Genomic DNA, 19601 nt, shown 5'->3' on the forward strand with positions numbered 1-19601 from the left:
TCCTGCCGGCACAGGGGTTTAACCCACTGCACCACTGGGGGCTCCTTTCCCTTCAGATGTTTAGGACTCCAACAGCTTGAAGCCCTAGCCAGCTTTTCCAATTGACAGGAATTCTAGTAACTGAAGTCCAAAATACCTGTAGGGTTGGAAGTTGTGCAGACCTGCTTCATGGTGACCTTTGATGGAAGTGATTTTTTAAAGGTTCATTATTATCCATAGTTTCCTCTTCCCAAGATAAATTTAGGAATATATCCCCTCTAGAAAGAAAGCTGGCAAAATGAAGCATTGAGGTGACATTTCACCTATTCATCCAAGATACTTTTGAGTTACTCAGGTTTTTGTCTAGCAGCTATTTTTACATGGAAAGAGCTTTCTCTACAGCAGTGATTCTCAACCTGTGGCTCTCCTGTTGTTTTGGCCTACAACTCTCAGAAACTCCAGCCAGCTTACCAGCTATTAGGATTTCTGGGAGTTGAAGGCCAAAACATCTGGGGACTCACAGGTTGAGGACCACTGCTCTACAGGGTGCTCTGTGCCCAAATGCCCATGTTGTCTAAATGTCCAATCACCGTTTCCCAAAGCAGTTACTTTATTCTCAACTCAAGAACAGTAAATGGAATAATGGTGGACAACAAAAGAGATTTAAAGATGTGCATAAAACTGAACTTTAAAAATGTGGTATGAATACCAAGAACCGGGGAGCCCTGGCACTCAAGCATTGTAACTGGAGGTCAGCTGTTACAAATAATGCCAAAGATTTTGAAAATGCTTGAATACAGGGCAAAAAGAAGAATGTGCCATGAGGTTGGCATCTGGAAATCTACGTCTACAATGTGAAAGACCATGTGAATCCAGAACAGGTCTTCATAGTCACTTACAGATCCACTGCCAAGACTCTGCTTTTGGAAGTCAATCATACTTGGCCACAAGTTGTCGCTGGTTGTCTGTGACACATTTTTAACATTCTGTACCTTCTTGGAATAGACTTGCATCCTAGGACACTTTGGGGGTGGGGGCTTATACTGTGTTGGATAATTTACTTTTTAGTAGGCACCTCTGGGATGGGACAATGTGGATTTCTAACAGATGACATATATTTAGGATTCTAATCAAATATTTTTCACACAAACATCCAGAATATTTAGTGCTGTAAATAATCTCATCAGTATTTTGTCAAACCATTTGTTTCCATTCCTTTATAAGAAGGACATTTTCCAAACTACTGCTGATGTTGTTTTATCTAATCTAATGCCGTGGCTTCAAAGATAAGCACTTTTAACATAACTCAAGTATTTGCAATTACCATGGAACTAAAATAACTATTTTTTTTACTGCAAATGGGAGTCTTTGTCATCAGCCAATAAAGAACAGTACACATTATCCATGCATACTTAACAAATGCAATAAAACATAAAATGAGACACAGCTTGGATGATGGCAAATAGTACAAAACATTCAGTTATTCTTTATGAAAGATGTTAGGCAAGAAAACCAAATAAAGTTTGATGTGATCTGTTGAAGTTTTGATTTTAAAACTACTAACACGAGAGTTAAAAGTTTCCAAAAGCTTGTCAGTAACAATTAGAAATGTGTGTTAAGTAGGATCTGCTTATGAATCTTGCCCAAGTACCTCAATTAGTTCAATTGAGTAGGAAGACCACAGACAATGAAAGTCATTTTTCCAGTATCCATGGACAACATAAATTATTAGGGATGTGCAAAACTATCGTTAGTCTTCGTAACTCTTTAGTAATTTGTTAGATTTGTACAAACATATCACTATTAAGAAACACGTAGGAAAGGGGGGAGAAAAATTTAAGAATCAAAACACCTGCCAATAATTTTCGTTAAGATTCTGTAACATTAGGAAGACTCCCAGAGTTAGTTTAATTTTCAGTATAAGCATTAAGCAACTTTGGCAAAGCCAAAGAGGCTATTGCTACTGTTTAAATTAAGACCCAGGCTGCTTGCCAGTTGCTATAAGGAAGGGCAGCTGGGGCTTGACTAGCTGATATGGGTGGGAGACTAAGAACACAGCATTCTGGGAAATGTAGATTGGGAAAGTGAGACCCCCTGTAGCAGAGAATTCAAAAGACCCTGGACTAAACTACATTTCCCAGAATGCAGTGCTCAGCATCAGAAAGCCCAAAGAGGGCTGCAGCAGCCAGCCATTTAGAGTCAATTGAATAATAAATAAATAAATAAATAAATAAAACTATTGAATCTGCAAAGAGGACTAAGTAAATAAGAAAGAGTATAAATCTGTGCTAAGTTGAAGTTCTATGGTTAACTGTACGTCATATAGATACCCTGCTAGACAACATTTAAGGGGATTGCTGTTGTGGCTTTTGTGGGGAGGGGGATAATTGGTTTTGTCTAAACTTGCCTTGGGCTGCGAGAAGATCCAACCAGTCCATCCTCCAGGAAATAAAGCCCGGCTGCTCACTGGAGGGAAGGATACTAGAGACAAAGTTGAAGTACTTTGGCCACATCATGAGGAGACAGGAAAGCCTAGAGAAGACAATTATGCTGGGGAAAGTGGAAGGTAAAAGGAAGAGGGGCCGACCAAGGGCAAGATGGATGGATGGCATCCTTGAAGGGACTGGACTGACCTTGAAGGAGCTGGGGGTGGTGACGGCCAACAGGGAGCTCTGGCGTGGGCTGGTCCATGAGGTCACAAAGAGTCGGAGACGACTGAACGAATGAACAACAAACTTTTTAAAATCCCCCAAAATCAGTAGATGTGTGAATCTTTCTGAAACTTCTGAGGATTGATGTCCTGGTTATCTTGTGCATTGTTCATAAAATTCAAGTAAATAGCTCTTATAGTTTTTTTTTAAAAAAAATTGTTTGCAAAAAATTCAAAAGTTCCCCAAAAATCAGGGGATGAGAGAAAAGTTCTGAAACTTGGTGGGCTAACAGTGGAAAATGGGTGGTAAAATGGTAGCAAGTTTCATCACAATAGTTCTAAAAATTAGGGGAAAATGAGCCCTGAATTTTCCTCACTTGCTCAATTACTTTAAAAAGTAATGAAAACTTTGTTACTTTGTTATTGTTATAAAAATGTAGGTCCATAATTTCAAAAACAGCCACAAAAATGATTCACTCCCTTTCCCAATTTAGTAATGAGTATTGAAACATTTTTCATTGATTTCACAGCTCTATAAATTATCTATGGCATGTACATTATACACTGGTTTAAAATGACAACTGAAAACTAATCAGCATTGATAAAAAAAAATCAAATAGTCAATTTTGTGATGAATAAGAATTGAGCAGTTTTCAGTTCAGCCACTTTGGTCATCAAGTTGGAAGAACTGATCCCAAAATAAAGAATCATTGCATAAACAAGATGGAAAATGTTTCTAAATAAAAAACAGTTCAATCACAAAGTTTATTGTTTGATAGAACCTTTCAGCAAGGCACTAGTCTTAACATTAAAAAATGCTAACATGAATGAAGTGTGGGTGGGTGGTTTTGCTCAGAGCAAACATTTTCATTCCCATCCCCACCTGAACAGAATGGAAACCACATCCGGGCACTCTGATCAGACCAGTCAGTTAATGGGATCAACTACAATTGAAGCCCATTGACTGGATATTTCTGCTCATTTTCCAGGGCCATCCCAATCCATTCAGGTCCCTGAGAAAGAGGAGCCTGGGATGCATGGAGCGTTCATGGACCAGCAAACTGTGTTGCCTCCCCAGCCCCACAAATCAGGTGTATTAACTAACATGCTGCATGTTATGCCTATTTGTTGACCTGTATTTGAGTTACCAAGATGCAAATATGTAATTGTGGTTATTGTATTTGTTTTTTAAAAGGTCATTGAGAATAATGCATTGTGGACATACAAATAAACTAAGACTGTAGCTCATCTTAGCAATACAGTTCCATCACAACTGTAAGTACTCAGTTTCATTGCTACACCACTCTTCAAGTTCTTTCTGGCATCTATGGCTCCAGGATTTGGAGAGATATTCTCAATGCACAGCTTGTCCATTGCAAATGATCAACTTTGACCCTACTCAAGGCAACTATTGATTATTTCTGCTTACACAGTAGTAAATTGCACCTATACAGAAGGCAAAGTCCAACTGTAAAACAATACATAAGACTTCTGAGTCTATAATGACAGCAGAATTATAGGCAATTAAGGCAGGAAAAGAAAGTTAAAGATAAATCTAGCACAAAAAGAAATTAAAGCTGCACTCCCACAAACAGCAGATGAGGAGATAAATATGTTCTTGGACACACATCAGAGTACCTTTGTGTATGCAAAGTCACCCATTTGTCCATTTCCAAATTAAACAACCTCAACTTGTTACAGACTTGTTACATGTGATACTTTCCAGACCTTCGAGCAATTTTGCTGCTTTCCTCTGGATTACGTCCAGCTTTCATGTGTTATTTCTGAAGTGTAGCAATGACACAGTACTTTAACAAAGACCTCACTAATGCCAGATTGGAAAGCGGAGCTATCTCCCCCCTCCCCCCCCCCGCACCTTACCCATGGTGCCTCTTTTCTCAACCCATTTGATTGCTCATCAATAATTACTTAATCAGCTAACACTCTCCAGTTGCCAAACTAGGGAACAGCAGCACAGAAAGCAACTCCTAAGTAGTAACATAATGCTTCTTGCTTAGCAGCAGATTTTTGTATTTATCCTCATTAAATGTGTGCTTATTAAATGTGGGTCTTTGTATTCCTGCCAGTACTTATACTTCATTGAGATAAATTTTCTCTTCTAATTTGGCACGATCTGTACATTGAGGCTGTGCACTTTTCATTCCCTTTTTGAAGTCACTAACTAATGAATATATTAAACACTGTCAGGCCAACATTTATATTTCCCAAAGCATTCATTCAATCACGGGAATGAAGAAGAGTATGTCCTTATACTCCTTCAGACATCTATAATAGGAAACTGTCTCCTCGATTATTGAATTTCTAATATCTGCACAACTTGGAAAGCAATTAGAATTAGAGGACACCTCTAGACTGCTGGACAGGTATGCTAAAAATAAGCCAGTTGAAATCTTTTCTTGTTGACAGCTGCTGTCCTGACATCAAGCAACAGCAGGTGAAAGATGTTTGAGGTATAACAGATAAGCCTAGAGTATGCTTCGTAAAGTAACATCCAAAATATACCAAATCAGTCCTTGGACAAGTATTTCAGAGATATATTTTAGTTGATGTCACTGAGTACCTAAAGCAATACAGCTCAAGCAAATGCTGAACAGGGTTCCATGTATCAAATTTGGACTAATCCCCAGCTGAAGATTAATTATTGGTGCCTGAAAACCAGGAATCAAGAAATGCTAAGCAGGGAGGGAATGCTTTGCACTTTGTGTGATAGTAATCTTTCTTTCCAAAAATCCCATCTTTTCATTTTCTTTCAGAGAAAAATTTACAGGGTGATGTTATGAGGAATAGGTAAAGCAGTTTGTGACAGCTCATCCTCTTTTTCCTACTGCCACAACTCCAACTCAGTTACAGGAGATCTGATCATAGATCTTTAATGGTCTTGCCCAGTTGCGCCAAATCTAATTCCCAAAACCTATATTTATGGCATAGGTTGGGCATAGGAACATGATGTGCAGATTTGAAAGATGGAACACCCGAAGCAACTTACAAGTTCATGACATTTATAACTCGGTACTAAATTCCCATGCTATGTTACAAAATTCACTTTGTACTGTTACAAATATATACAGATCACAACTGTATATAGCCAGGTTAATTATACTGCTTAGAGTCCAATCCTTATTTATCCTCTTTTTCTTCTCCATTAACATCTTATCGCAAAACTGAAGTGGAAGACTTCCTAAACTTGTAGTATAAACTGTTATGCACCAATCATCATAATTGCCATCACCACCTTCACTACTACCATCATTTTGCCTTTTCCCCAATTCTGGGATTCAGAGCAGCTTACAAACGATTAAAGACAGTAGAAATACAAGTTAAAAACACACAAGAACATCATTCAAAAGCCCACTGCAATAAATTCCTAAAAGCCCAGTGGAGCAGAAGTTTTCACATCAGCAAGGACAGCAAGAAGATACATCCTGTTCTCCCTTGGTATGGAGTTCAAAGTTTTGGTTTAGTCAGTATATTCATCAATTAAATAATCAATCAATTTATTAATGCTCTGGCCAATGGTCATTTGATTTACACCAACAGAAACAACATCTAACAAGAATAAAAGTCTTATTGAAATGTGCAAATGTTCAGATTGCGGAATGAGTTCTGCCTTGTTTTAATTTTTTGTTACACTGCTGAACTGCTAAGGAGAAATAATTCATTGCTGGAACTCAATGCCCATGGGACTGGAGAAAGGATATTTTTTGCCCTCATCCGCACTGCCTCCCATGCAGCCTCAAACTTGTTATGGAAGCCTAAAGACCATTCTAATGTTGAGATTTACAGCTAAATCCTTCACAAGCTGCATTTAACCCTATGCCTGTATTTTTCTGAAGTTCTGCTTTGGGAACTTGACTCTTGGTATCTGCCAGAATTTGATTCCAGGTCCCCCTGGATACCAAAATGAATGGAAATTCAAATCCCATTATATACAGCAGAGAAGTAAAATGATCAAATCAAGGGACATTATACATATTAAATATATATAATGTAATATGTCCCTTGATGAAGGGCTGATTGTAATTCAAAATGGACTGATAAAGACTTTGGTAAAGATTATGGACAGAAGGTACATTATACAATTTTTCACACTTGACAAAAAAAGAGCATTTCAACATTTTGAGACATCTCTCGTTAAAAATTTTGTGAACTGCTGCCTGGTTTTTTGCTTCTGCATGACAAGAAAAAGACCACCCAGAATCACTAAAACCTTTCACATTTTGTGCAAAAAATATTCATGAAAATTTCATGTAAAAAGTCCTGAAATGTGAAAAAAAAACTTTCAAAAAGGTAAAAATTCTTGTAATTTCATGAAAATGGGGGAAAGCAGTAAGTTTTGTTATTTTGAATTAGAAGAAAATACATAAATATTACATCTCTCTTGCAGACACTGGTTAAATTATTACTTTTGCAACAATAAATTTAAGTTAGCATCTCCTAGTATAAGACATCTTGCAAAACACCAAAAACAAACCAAAAACAACCCAATAACAAATAGCATTGCTCTTATTAAACATCCCTGAAAAGAAGCAGAAAGATGAAGGAAACATGAAATTTGATATTTTTTTTTCCTTTTCTACCTTTCTGCTCCACCATTTTGAAAGTCTAAGGAAAACTCCACAAAGTCTGTTGAATATGCTTATTTATAAAAAAAAATGGGAAATCAACAGATGTTGCCATGCAAATACTTGAATCGATTTCTCTTCTCATCTCTCTTTTTTCATCCTTGGAGATCAAATTGTATTCCACTGAGCATGAATTCTTCAAAGGATTATCCATAGGATTTAGCCCCCCCCCCCCTCCCATACACATTCAGATTTTTTAAAATTCTTCTTAAAGATTAATTTAAATTCATGCAAACCTTACTCCTTCTAGTGCATGAACTGGTGCTATCAGTGGTTTCCAACCTTTGGGCCTCCAGGTGTTTTGGACTTCAATTCCCACAATTCCAAACAGATGGTAAGATGGCTCGGATTTCGGGGAGTTGAAGTCCAAAACTCTTTGGCAACACCAAGAAAGGAATTTGACATCACCATCAATCAGTGTTTGAACATCTTACTTGGAAAGGTAAAGGGATATGCTGTCAGGCATACTCTAGTAGTTCAACAAGTTACAAATATATTTAGTTATACTATTATACATCCTAAAGACACACAAAGTTAGCTGCTATCCGCTATTTTCAGCAGGATGTCTACCCTCTGATTTTCAACCAGTTTGCACATCCAACACTCCTTACAATTTAGTTCTCCTAAATGGAGAGAAGTTCAGCACTTAGGTTGTACCCACTAGGAGAACTGTAAGATCTGGGCTCAAAAATGAAATCGATGGATTGCTTAAGTATTCCTAAGCCAAACAAAAGCACGGCTTAGAGACTCCTTTTAAACAATGTTATTTCTATCCCAGCCTCAGAGCTTCCAAAGCTCCATCAAATAACGGTTATAATCTACTCTGCATTGAAAGAAGATTGCATCTATTTTCACATGACATGGAGGTGTACACCAGATTACAAGAATTTTGTTAGTCATCAGTAAGTGCATGCGAAAAATAATTGGCCTAAAATGCTATTTTGGGGTTCTGTTTTTCTTGATTTACCCAGTGAAAATTGTACCAGAAAATACTGTGGATTAATTACATATATGGCTATTGGGAACTCACAGCAGTGCCATCTACAGGAGATTCAGAAAGCAATTATATCAGATAAGACCTTTGCCATCTGTTCAGCTGGCAGGAAGAATGACCAAATGTCCCGAATACATCATAATCAACATCAACATGAGAGATAGGTCCACTCGATTGTGAGAGATATTTATCTAATGCGTTATGTATGTTATTAATTTTCTCCGACAATAAGAAAGAGTATTTATACCTGCTACGAATTCCCCCTCCAATCTCAGACACAACTGTTTCTAGTTTGCTCCCTGAAAATATGTGTGTGTATTCTACCCTCTGCTGGTGAAAGTCATTCATTACATATATAACTGGCTTCAAACAATGTTTTCAAGAGCTTTGAATACATGCTTAAATGTACATTAACACTGCAAGGTTTATCTTCCATATGATAAAACATTTGAACATCTGTCTATTTTTTCAGTCATGCTCATGGCCAACATGTTCATCTACCTGCTTAGCTTCAGGTTTTTCCTCCATAATTACAATAAACATTCTGGAATTCAAGTCCTTACCTTGGGCTTTTCATCCACTATTTGCTGACGGATCTCCTTGTGTTTTTCCACAAGTCTTTCATGCCTTTTGCTCTGAGCATCTTCTAGCTGTAAAAAAGAAGCAAAATAATGTATTAGATGCAACACACATTGCATTTTATACTGAAAGTAATATAGTTGCTAGATGATAGCTGAGGTGGGAATCCTATGATCTCTAAGATGTTGATGGGCTGCAGCTCCCATTATTACTTTTGGCTACACTTGTGAGGGCTGATGAGGATTGTAGTCTAATAATATTTGAAGAGTCATGTGATCTCCACTTATGTAAAAAAATAATGCCATAAACCCAGTAGAAAATGTTGGTAGAAAATGTTGGTAATATTATTATTTTTTATAATTTTATAATTACATAGAGAATAATTTTAATTTTTTAATAATTATTTTCTATGTAATAATAGAAGAATGTGTATATGTAAGAGCTGGACCACAGGGAAGGCTGAGTGAAGGAAGATAGATGCTTTTGAACTGTGGTGTTGGAGGAAAGTTCTGAGAGTGCCTTGGACTGCGAGAAGATCCAACCAGTCCATATTTCAGGAAATAAAGCCCGACTGCTCATTGGAGGGAAGGATAGTAGAGTCAAAGATGAAGTACTTTGGCCACATCATGAGAAGACAGGAAAGCTTTTAGAAGACAATTATGCTGGGGAAGGTGGAAGGAAAAAGGAAGAGGGGCCGACTAAGGGCAAAGTGGATGGATGGTATCCTTGAAGTTACTGGCTTGACTTTGAAGGAGCTGGGGGCAGTGACGGCTAACAGGGAGCTCTGGTGTGGGCTGGTCCATGAGGTCACAAAGAGTCAGAAGTGACTGAATGAATAAACATAGGAAAGAACCAATACTCTTAAATCTAGATCTTTGAAACTTGGCAAGGACAGTCAAGGGGGGCACTGGCATGTGCATTTTGAAATTATTTTGATTTTTAAATTGATTAATATACAGTATTTTAGTTAATTATATTTTCTTTGAAGTCTGCATTTCTGTCCTTAGATACCATGGGTCTCCAATCTTCCCTGAACAAGGCATGCTAGGGAAATGTTCTTCACATCTCTTCACCTTTGCAAGACTTGGGACTCTTCAAACAATTAGGAAATAAAGAGAACTCCTGTTGCCACCATGCAAAGAGAGGATAGTAAGAAAGGAAAGCTTCATGACCACCGGAGAAAGGCGTTGAAGGTGACCCGCAGTTGATGACTCATGGACTAGATCTTGTGCATGGACCAGCACTCGTTTTTAATCATGTGAAACTAAACCCAATTGCTAGTTTCAACTAGAGAAGATTCAAATGAATCAAAGGAATGCTTAAGTGCTAGCCTGCTTTTTAGGAATTGATTCAAAAAGTCCACTGCTGTTGAGTCTATAAAATTAAGCCAGTGTCTTAAAACTAGAAGAAACATTTGAACTGTATAAATGGCTAACAGTGTAGTGTTAAAAGAAAAGCTAATCAAGAAACAGGGAAACCAACAAGACAGTGAGTTAAAGTCGCACATTTTTTGACCTCAGACCCAATGTTTAAAGCAGGCATTCCCAAACTACGGCCCAAGAGTCCCAGAAACTCTAACAAGCTTGTTCAATTGTCAGGAATTCTGGGAGTTGAAAGCCTAAACAGCTGGAGGGCCACAGTAAAAGCCTAACACACACAAAGAAGGGGAAATAGGAATTGTTGGTGATCATGCTTTTTCTAAATACTGGGTGATGTAGTCCACCATCTGTGAGCTGCAAGGTCAAGAAAGGACAGTGCAATATGTCACATGGGAATCCCAGTTACCCTCTCCCATGTTTTTGGAGCTCCTTCACAAATGACCATTTTTGCTGGGAAGAGACCTGGATTCTGGGGTTTAACTAGATGATAAGTTTTATTTTTGTAAAGATGCTCCCCAAGAGATCTTTACATAGAATATTATTATTTCAACAAATCTTACATTTTTGCCCTTTGATTCATAATCAGTATCAGAAGATAAAAATAAGCTTTATCTGGAAATCTGATTGCTAAGGCACATATTTCTGTGCAAATCTGGTTATGACAAGGAGATTGGTTTAGTTGCGTGGACCACACATTTCCCTTAATGTGAACTCTCATCCGATTTCTCCTGCCATTCCCAGTTAAGACTCTGCCCTATGTCTGAATTAATTCCTACTGGGGGAAAGACTTCCAACTTTTAAAAGGGCAAGTAAGTTAGTAAAACTTTATTTCTATCCTGCCCTATCTCTCCATGGGGACTCAGGGCGGTTCACAACATAAAAGGCAAACATTTAATGCCGTATAATATAACAATAGACTAAAACAATTCAAATAAACATAACAGAGCATGTGACAATAAGGGCTCTTGTTCCTGTCCGAAGCTAATAATAAGAGTGTAGTTTCTTTGAACTGCACACAGGACCTCAATTTTCTCTCCAGATGAATGAATAAGGTTCTGAGGAGATAGAACACCTGTTGCCTTGGTTGGTGACATTCCCTGCAAGGAGGTCACTGGACTCTAGGACTAGGAAAGGGAGGCAAGAGCAAGCTTTACTACTGTTGAGCAGACACAGTTCACAGCTTGATCATAAGAAGCTATGATCAGACCACTGTTCAACTTGTCCTTGCCCATGAGGAGCTCAAGCAAGACATCTTTTTTTCAATACTCAGCCAATGTACATCTTGCAATGTGTTAAGTGTGTCTGTGATATGAAATCTCATTTCTGGAGCCTCTGCTACCTTGGTGTACAGAAAACAGGGCAAGTTCCTCATTCTATTCCATTGTAACATCCTATCTGAAATGCTATTAATATTTCACACACTATTAATGTGGCCAGCTAAATTCCTTCGAACTTGATATCTACTAATGTTGTGGATGGACATATGAAAATGGCTATATACCAAGATAATAATCAAGAGGAGGCAGGAAAACAAGTTGAGAAATACACATATGCATTTGCATGTTTGTGTGTGCAGCACAGAAATAGCCTCATGCAAGATTTCTTTGTACAAAAGGAGAAACTTCACTACTGAGCTTCTATGGTTTTTCTGACACCATGCCATAAGCACATACAACAAGCTTGAATGCACTTATATGCAGATGACTCACCCTTTTAATGTTTTGCACCACCTCCTGAATATATGACCGAATCATTTCTGTCTTCTCCCTGAGAACAAGATTTGGGAAAAAAAGGATTGATTCCATTCAATTAATTCTTATCTTATGATATCAGTAACCAATATGATTCTGCCACCGTCTTCTTCTTCAATTTAGCTAAATAAGGAAAAAGGACATTAGAACAGAAATTACTAAGGCCCCTTCTATACTGCCATATAAAATCCAAATTATCTGCTTTGAACAGGATTGTTTGAGTCTACACTCCATATAATCCAGTTCAAAGCAGATAATCAGGATTTTATATGGCAGTGTAGAAGGGGCCTAAGTGTGTTGAATACAGGCATTGTGAAGTGATTGAAATTTTGGTGATAAAGCCCACAAATATTGAAAGTGGTGGAGTGTTGTAGGATTTCCGTGTTTGTTGTGCACGTGTATATTCATGGGTACAATATTATAATTTATTATAAGACACTTTATTGAAGAGGGAGGTTCACATTTTTTAAATAGTTAAGGATTGTGATAAGTATGGCAAACCTCCTTCAGCCCAAGATGGATTCAATTTCAGAGACATTCTTGTGTGTAGTATCCCATAGAGACTCAGTACCCTGGAGAGAGCCTTAAATTTAAATGTGGTGTGGACATATTACCACACTGATATGGAGACCACCAACTGCCACTGCTAAAGAGTTACATTTTGTCTTTTAAAATTGGAGTTGGATCAAACCACCAAATACTAGTGTCAAAGGGAAGGGGTGTGTGGCGATCCACAGAATGTTTGATTTGGCCCCAAAACTAGAGGTTCTCTACTTACGTCTGTAATACATAATCACTGGGGGCGGGGGGCTGCTTATGCCTACCTCTGCATCTGACGTTGGAAAAGGAATATCAAGAACAATTCAGAGCTTCAGTATCTTTGATGTTCTTTCAATATCTTCAGCACATAATTTAAGGTAAGAGATAACATCTATACTTACTCATCTACTTGACTCCTATCCTTTGATTTGGCTTCTGTGATTTTCTCCTGTCTCTTTTTGTCCATCTTTTTCTTTAACTCTTTCTTTTCTCTGTAACAAACAGATTTTTAAAGAGAAGGAAAAAACAGAACAAAGCTAAGACTGACAGCAGATAAACAAATCTTTGCTTGTTTCATTCTCAAACATTTTCATTTCTCTGAGTAAGATTATGAGTGTAAATGCTGTTAATGTTTGCACATTGAGATAGTTTTTTGGGGAAAAATAATTTGAGTAAAGAAAAATCCTGGGAATGTTTTTTTAAATAGTATCTTGTACAAAAGTGCACTACTTTATGTGAAGGAATACTGGACTTTGAACTGAACAGAAGATTTTGTGCAAAATACTAGAGATTTCACATGCAATTTTTCACAAAGGAGGTTCATAAAATGCGCAAAATTTCACAGTTCTATTGGTTTCAGAAGAGTTCCTGGCTTTATTGGGGCACATTTTTTAAGGTGCATGAGAGAATTTAAAAATATTTACATCTGGAATTAAAGATTCAAATCTATGTATATAGTAAGCAAGTACTACTGTCTTCCATGAGCTGACTCTATAATAATATGTATTTATAATTGAAAGGACCAATTTGCTTATTTACAATGTGCCTTACCTTTCACACATTTCTTTAAGTTTCTTCAACTGATTATTTTGGCATTCCTCTGCTACATCTGTCAACTTTTGAATGAGCTTAGGAGGAAAAAATAGAATGTCAAGAAATTACAACACCTATATATTATTGCTAGACATTCTGGCAATTTAAGAGTTTAAGCTGCTTGAACTTTAAGTCCTAAATATCCCTGCCCTCAGGAGGTGGATGAGTGAGCTGTGCAGGAGGCATGTGTTCTAGATCCTTGTTCCACCTAATATCTCTCTCCTATCCTTTGCCTGGGCAAAACAGAGGTTCGTGGCATGCAGGAAGAAGAGGAGCACATAATTTCACTTATCCTATGGAGGAGCACATCATTTCACTTATCCTATGGATGCAGCTCCTCTTCCTGTGTTCCGTGAATCACTTTTTTTCCTGGGGCAAAGGAAGGGAATACGAAAAATAGAGCATACAGGAAGAAGAGAAAGAACCCAATCTTCCAGGTAAGTAATATTGCGGGCATACACGGGGCCAACTACTCCTCTTCTCCATGAGCAAATGAGTACTGAAGGAAAAGGAACACGTGTCACACAAAAAGAGGAGAAATAATTGGATTTGCTGGGGATATGATGACACAAGAATGGGTTGGACCATTCATCTTCATCCTGTTTGCTACTCTCTGTTCCATGTGATATCCCCTTTCCTTTGCCTGGGAAAAAGAGAGACCTGTATCACACAGGAAGAGTGGGAGCTGTCCCCACACATCACTTCATTTACTCTTTCTGTGTTCCATGAATCTCTTCCATTCGGGCAATGGAAGTGTAATACCAGGGGACCAGGAACACATAAGCACACAAGAAGAGAAGGAGGAATTGGATTTACAGGGGAAGTGGCAGAGGTGTGGGCCAGTTCTTCCTTCCTTTTCTGGATTAAACAAACTTGCGGCATGCAAGTAGGAGGAGGGGCCTTTACTCTGTGACCCTTTATTCTGCCCAGGCAAATGCAGAGACATACTGGAAGAACAAAAATATATGGCACACAAGAAGAATAAAAGGAATAATATCTTCTGGAGAAGTGATATTGTGGGAATGTGCAGGGTTGGTTCCTCCTCCTCTTCTGTTTTGCCCCATGCTTTGGTCCCTTCCATATCTTACTTCTTTTGCCTACGTAAAAGAGAAACTTGTGCAATGTAGGAAGAGGAAAAAGAGCTGGGATCTGCAGAATAAGTGAAGTCATATGCAGGACTGGCTTCTCCTCCCTCCTGAGTACCACAGTGGTGGTACCTCATTCCTCCCTCTCCACTGGACACACTTGAGGTTGTTCTACTTTCATGGGGGAGCTATGCCCCTAACACTCAAGAAAATGGGGGGGGGGGGAACTGTACTTTGATTCCATCTTTTTGATTAAAGTAACCAGTTGAACTAACAGCAGGTACTCCTGATAGGGTCCACTTGCTGGGACCCAGACTGGAAGTGTATACTAGCAGTGTTCATGTCTTCTTTTCTGTCCTTCTTGGCACTCCAAACCATCTGCCAAACTGACTGGATTCCTGTTTCAGCCCTAAGGGTTGTCCCCTACAATGTGTTTGACTCAGACAACAGTGAAGCTGCAGCTGTAAAAATAAAAGCTGCCTTGGAACATTATATCCATAATATCATTTCGCTGTTTATAGCTTGTGTTCTGCAATCCATTTAGAGTACACATAGTTTCACAGAAGGTTATCTGGCACAAACAAAACTATCTGGAAACCATTTTATTGCTATCAAAATCCTTGTTTCCAGTACTGTAGGCTATGTGAATCTAATTGCTTGTTCTGGGATGATTTTTAATAAATGTTGTTACAGCAACAAATTATTCAGATCTTGTTGGTTTCATCTTCAAAGCCACAAAGTGCAGGATCCCCAAAGAGTAGCCAAAATGTCAAAGCAATCAATTATGACTCAACATTTGTAGTTAGTTGGAGCAGATGTGAAAGCTGGCAAGATGCTGCCTCCTCACAAGCCATATACTATAATTAAGAGTGAGAAAAGGAAAGGTGTTGGAAATGAAGGGTTATATTATATTATCATAATGTCTTTATAGTAAACTCTCTTGGAACATGATGTACATTTCCGGGACACCATTTTAAAAAAATCATGAATTTGCTCCATCTTTCTACAATTTTTCCCAAACCACTGCAAATCCTTATTTTTTGCCATTTGTAACAGAAGTGGGGAGAGACAGACAGAACCATATGGTGCTTTTTATAAAACCCTACATATAGACATACAGATAATAACTGATCAAAAGTCAACCTTATGTATAAGTCAAGGGAAGGTTTTGGAGCTGAAATTATGAGTTTTGATATGGCCTATGGATAAGTTATGGGTTATTCCATGAAGAGGGAAAAGTACCAATGTCAGCTCAAGAGGCCAGCCATCTCTGCTGTTGCTGCCTTTTTCTAGCCCAGGCATTTAAAAAGGCAAGAAGTGGTGCTATGGGAGAAAAAGTTGAGCGCTCCTTTTAGGTTCTCTCTCACCTTTTATCATGCTACTCAGAGAAAGGGTTGGTGCCTTTTTTCTAAGAATTAAGGTATAGTAATCACATTGACTCAGGGACAGGTCGATACAGGTTTGTTTTGGATTGATATAGTGGTTAAATTTCGAGACGTAAACATCTTTATACAAAGTATGTATTCATATAGTGTTGTCATTAGGGCTCTTCAAAGAACATGGGAAGAGGAGGTGTTATACATACCAATTTAATATGTGCTTGCTTCTGGTATTTTTCACTATAATATTGTTCTTGACGAAGATTAAGCAGCTGCTGTTGCTGTTTATCTTTCAGCTCTATTAACTTTTGAGTCATTTCTGAATCAAGAGTAGCCAACTCTTGTTCAACTGTTGAAGAGCTGTGATCCGGGCTGCCAGTTTCACCCCTGTAGAAGAATATCGATGAAGAAGGATAATTTACACAAGCTTGTAAATTAGCTCAGGTATATGTGTCTCTCTCTCTTTGTGAACATGCTGTTAGGTAACCCATCTTGATAGTAAATCATTTCAGGTTGATTGTACAGACGTTTCCTGGATCGTGACATCCAGGACTCAAATAAATTATGTTCAGAAGTGAACCATATCAAACTACCTGCAATTTCATAAGACCATACACATGTCTGCTAAGACTGAGGAGATTTGAGTCCATATACTGATGAAATCCGTATATCACAGTCAGCTGCTTCTTAAAAAGGTTCTACTGCAATGCATGCAGCATGGCAGCTAAAATGGTTTTTCCCTTTCAAGTACAATGTCTGTCACTATTTTGACTCATGTTGAAAGTTTCATAGATTGCATTAATTGAGCATAGATAATATCTTAGTGAGATATATCAGAGAGTATATGTATGATCTGTCTGTCTGTCTCTCTATCTTTCAACATGAGTAATATATCATTGATTTTTCATTATTTTTTAGGAGACTCCCAATCCAGAGTTTAGGGATGGTAATGACATTAAACAGGATTCCTTAAGCATCAAACAAACCTGAACAGAATGTGTTTTCTGTATGTACCAATGTGATGTAGTGGAGATCAAGTGTGCTGAAGTAGTTTATGATGGACTACAAATCTGAAGATCAGTGTTCAGTTCTCTCTTGGCCATAGAAGGCCACTCAGTAATACACTCTCACCCTCAGAGGAAAGTCAAGGTAAATCCCCTGTGAACAAATCTTACCAAGTGTTAAGTTCACTTTAGGGTTGCCATAAGGCAGAAACAGCTTGAATGCAAACAGCAACCACATATACTCTCCAGTTGCTCGTCATGTTAAGGTGATCCCCTGAATTTCATGAAGTTTTCTTAGGCAAGAAATACTCAGAGATGGTTTTGCTACTATAAAATATAGCTCATAGCTCCTGTTATTCATAGACGGTCTGCCATCAAAGTATGATCTAAAACTGACTCTGCTTAGCTTCCAAGTGAGATGCAATCTGGTGCCTTTAGGGTAATTACATGCCATTTAAGTTTAATACATGAGGAAAAAACCTAGATACACTTCAAGGCACCACTCTTGCATACTCAATGAGCAGCCAGGCTCCAAGATCTGGAAACTATGTTTGGGAAGACGAGTGACCCCTTAACAAATATTAGGCCTGGGTAACAACGGAAAAATTTGTTTCTAAAATCGATTTGTATTTGGGGTTTTTTTTTGTTTCGATATTTAAAATAATTACAAAATTTTCCTTTTAAAAAGTTCGATATTTACGAAATTTCGTAAATGGTAAAAATTTAACGAATTGATTTCCGAAACAATAACGAATCGATTCGTTAATGGCGGACGCGACCGCGAAATACGCTAAAAAACCTCCAAAACCTTCTGAAGCTTCCCTCTCCCTCTGTTGTTGACTGTTGGTGTGATATTATAATTTTTTTTCACTAATTAAACCATAAAACTGGCCCAGACATGCGGAAATAATAACGAAACGACCTCAAAACAATAACGAAACGAATACAATATCGAAATACGAAGCATTTACAAAACGTTTTTGAAAATTCGTTTTTTTTAATAATTGCTCCAGAATGGTTCGTTATCGTTTTGTAATTGAAAAAATTAACGAATTATTAACGAATTACGAATTAACGAAATGAAACCGCTCAGCCCTAACAAATATGGCATGTAACCAGGCACAAATGGATGAGATGATATTACAACATTGGGAATACAGTTGGCCCTCCATTTCAATGGGTTTTACATTCGTGGATTTGATTTTTCATGAACGTGTACCTGCTTTTTAATTAGTTAGATCTCCTTCCTCCCCCTCTCTTTCTCCTCCTCTTCCTCCTGTCCTGACAAGAGCATCATTATTCATACTGGGGAGGTGTGTGTGTGGGGGGGGGGGGTACCTATAGAGCAGCTTTGGCCTGGGTAGCGGGAGTAATAACTACTGCCTCCACCTATCTCCTGATGCTAAAGCTGCTGTGTATACATTCTTAAGAAGGGGGAGAAGTTGTCATTGTTGCCACCCTGTCTACCTCTCAAAGTTGGTGCTGTTGAAGTAGTTATCACCCTCCCTTTACCACCTGGGGCCAGGGTTGCTATGTGAATGTGCACATGGCAACCTCCAACTTCGAGAGGTGGGCACGTGGTAGCAATGATCAATGATAGCTACTGAGGCTGGGGATTCTGTTCAATGTGCACTCAGCTCTAAAAGGGTGCCCAGCAGCAAGGTGCAGATTCTTTGTGTTGACCACCAGTTGGGGCTGCCCACCTTCACTGTACAGTATTTGTGTTTTTTTTGCCACTTTTGCAGAATTCAGGAACCTATAACCACCACAAATATGGAGAGCTGATTGTATGCTCCAAGTTTAGAAGCACTTGACTTAACTGACAGTCTTCTAATTGCACTTTTTATACTATGTGCATTCTGTTTTGGATATTGTGGCTGGCTGTATTTCAAAATCCATAAATACGCTTTTGATTAGTCAGCTCTGTTCCTTTGAAAACTTGAACATCTCAGATCCTGATGTGAAAATATTTAGCGACTTCCAATGAAAAGAGTTCACCAAAGGCAAAGGGTCTGTCAAAGGGTAGTAAGCTGAACAGAATAACATGCAAAGATAAGGGAGAAAATAATTTTCATAAAAAGGAATCTGAGCAACAAACTCCCCAAGGATCAGCATGATATTTTTGGTCTTGGGAAAGAACACCAACTATAAGGGGTGAGGTGAGAAGGGGGAGCAACGAACAGCCCATGTGAAATAATACTACAGGAACAACAAAGCCAGCACAAATGAAATATACCAGTCTGCACCTAACAGATACTGAGAAGTGTTTACAGCACTACCCAGGTATAAAGCTTGTTTCCTAGGAAACCAGAGAATCTGATAAAGGGCAGAGTTTATTTAAGGCTAGAACTACTGCTTGAGAAAGATTGTCCTTCTGTGTTTCGGGGGGGGGGGGGGGGGAGCTGTGTGCAAATGTGAGACTGAGAAACCCCAACCTGTCCTCTCAAGGGACAAACACCTAAACAAGTGAAAATAGTTTAGATTCGCTAAAGCCAATGGCACCAAAGAGAGCCATGTTGATGTCTG

The 19601-nt window shown here is 38.4% G+C and overlaps 1 protein-coding gene across 2 annotated transcripts in view; it reads right to left on the minus strand.

The window, feature by feature from the left end:
* The window catches only part of PLCB1 (phospholipase C beta 1), a 608906-nt gene that overhangs the window by 64002 nt on the left and 525303 nt on the right, over positions 1-19601 (minus strand). For both annotated transcript variants that reach the window (XM_060785726.2, XM_060785732.2), the window contains exons 27-31: positions 16278-16458; positions 13566-13642; positions 12917-13006; positions 11934-11991; positions 8830-8916 (exon numbers count right to left, since the gene is read on the minus strand). In XM_060785726.2, coding sequence (XP_060641709.1) covers positions 8830-8916; positions 11934-11991; positions 12917-13006; positions 13566-13642; positions 16278-16458 — 493 coding nt within the window. The remainder of the gene's footprint in view (positions 1-8829; positions 8917-11933; positions 11992-12916; positions 13007-13565; positions 13643-16277; positions 16459-19601) is intronic.

This window comes from Anolis sagrei, chromosome 1 (assembly GCF_037176765.1).
Source record: "Anolis sagrei isolate rAnoSag1 chromosome 1, rAnoSag1.mat, whole genome shotgun sequence".
Lineage (NCBI taxonomy): Eukaryota > Metazoa > Chordata > Lepidosauria > Squamata > Dactyloidae > Anolis > Anolis sagrei.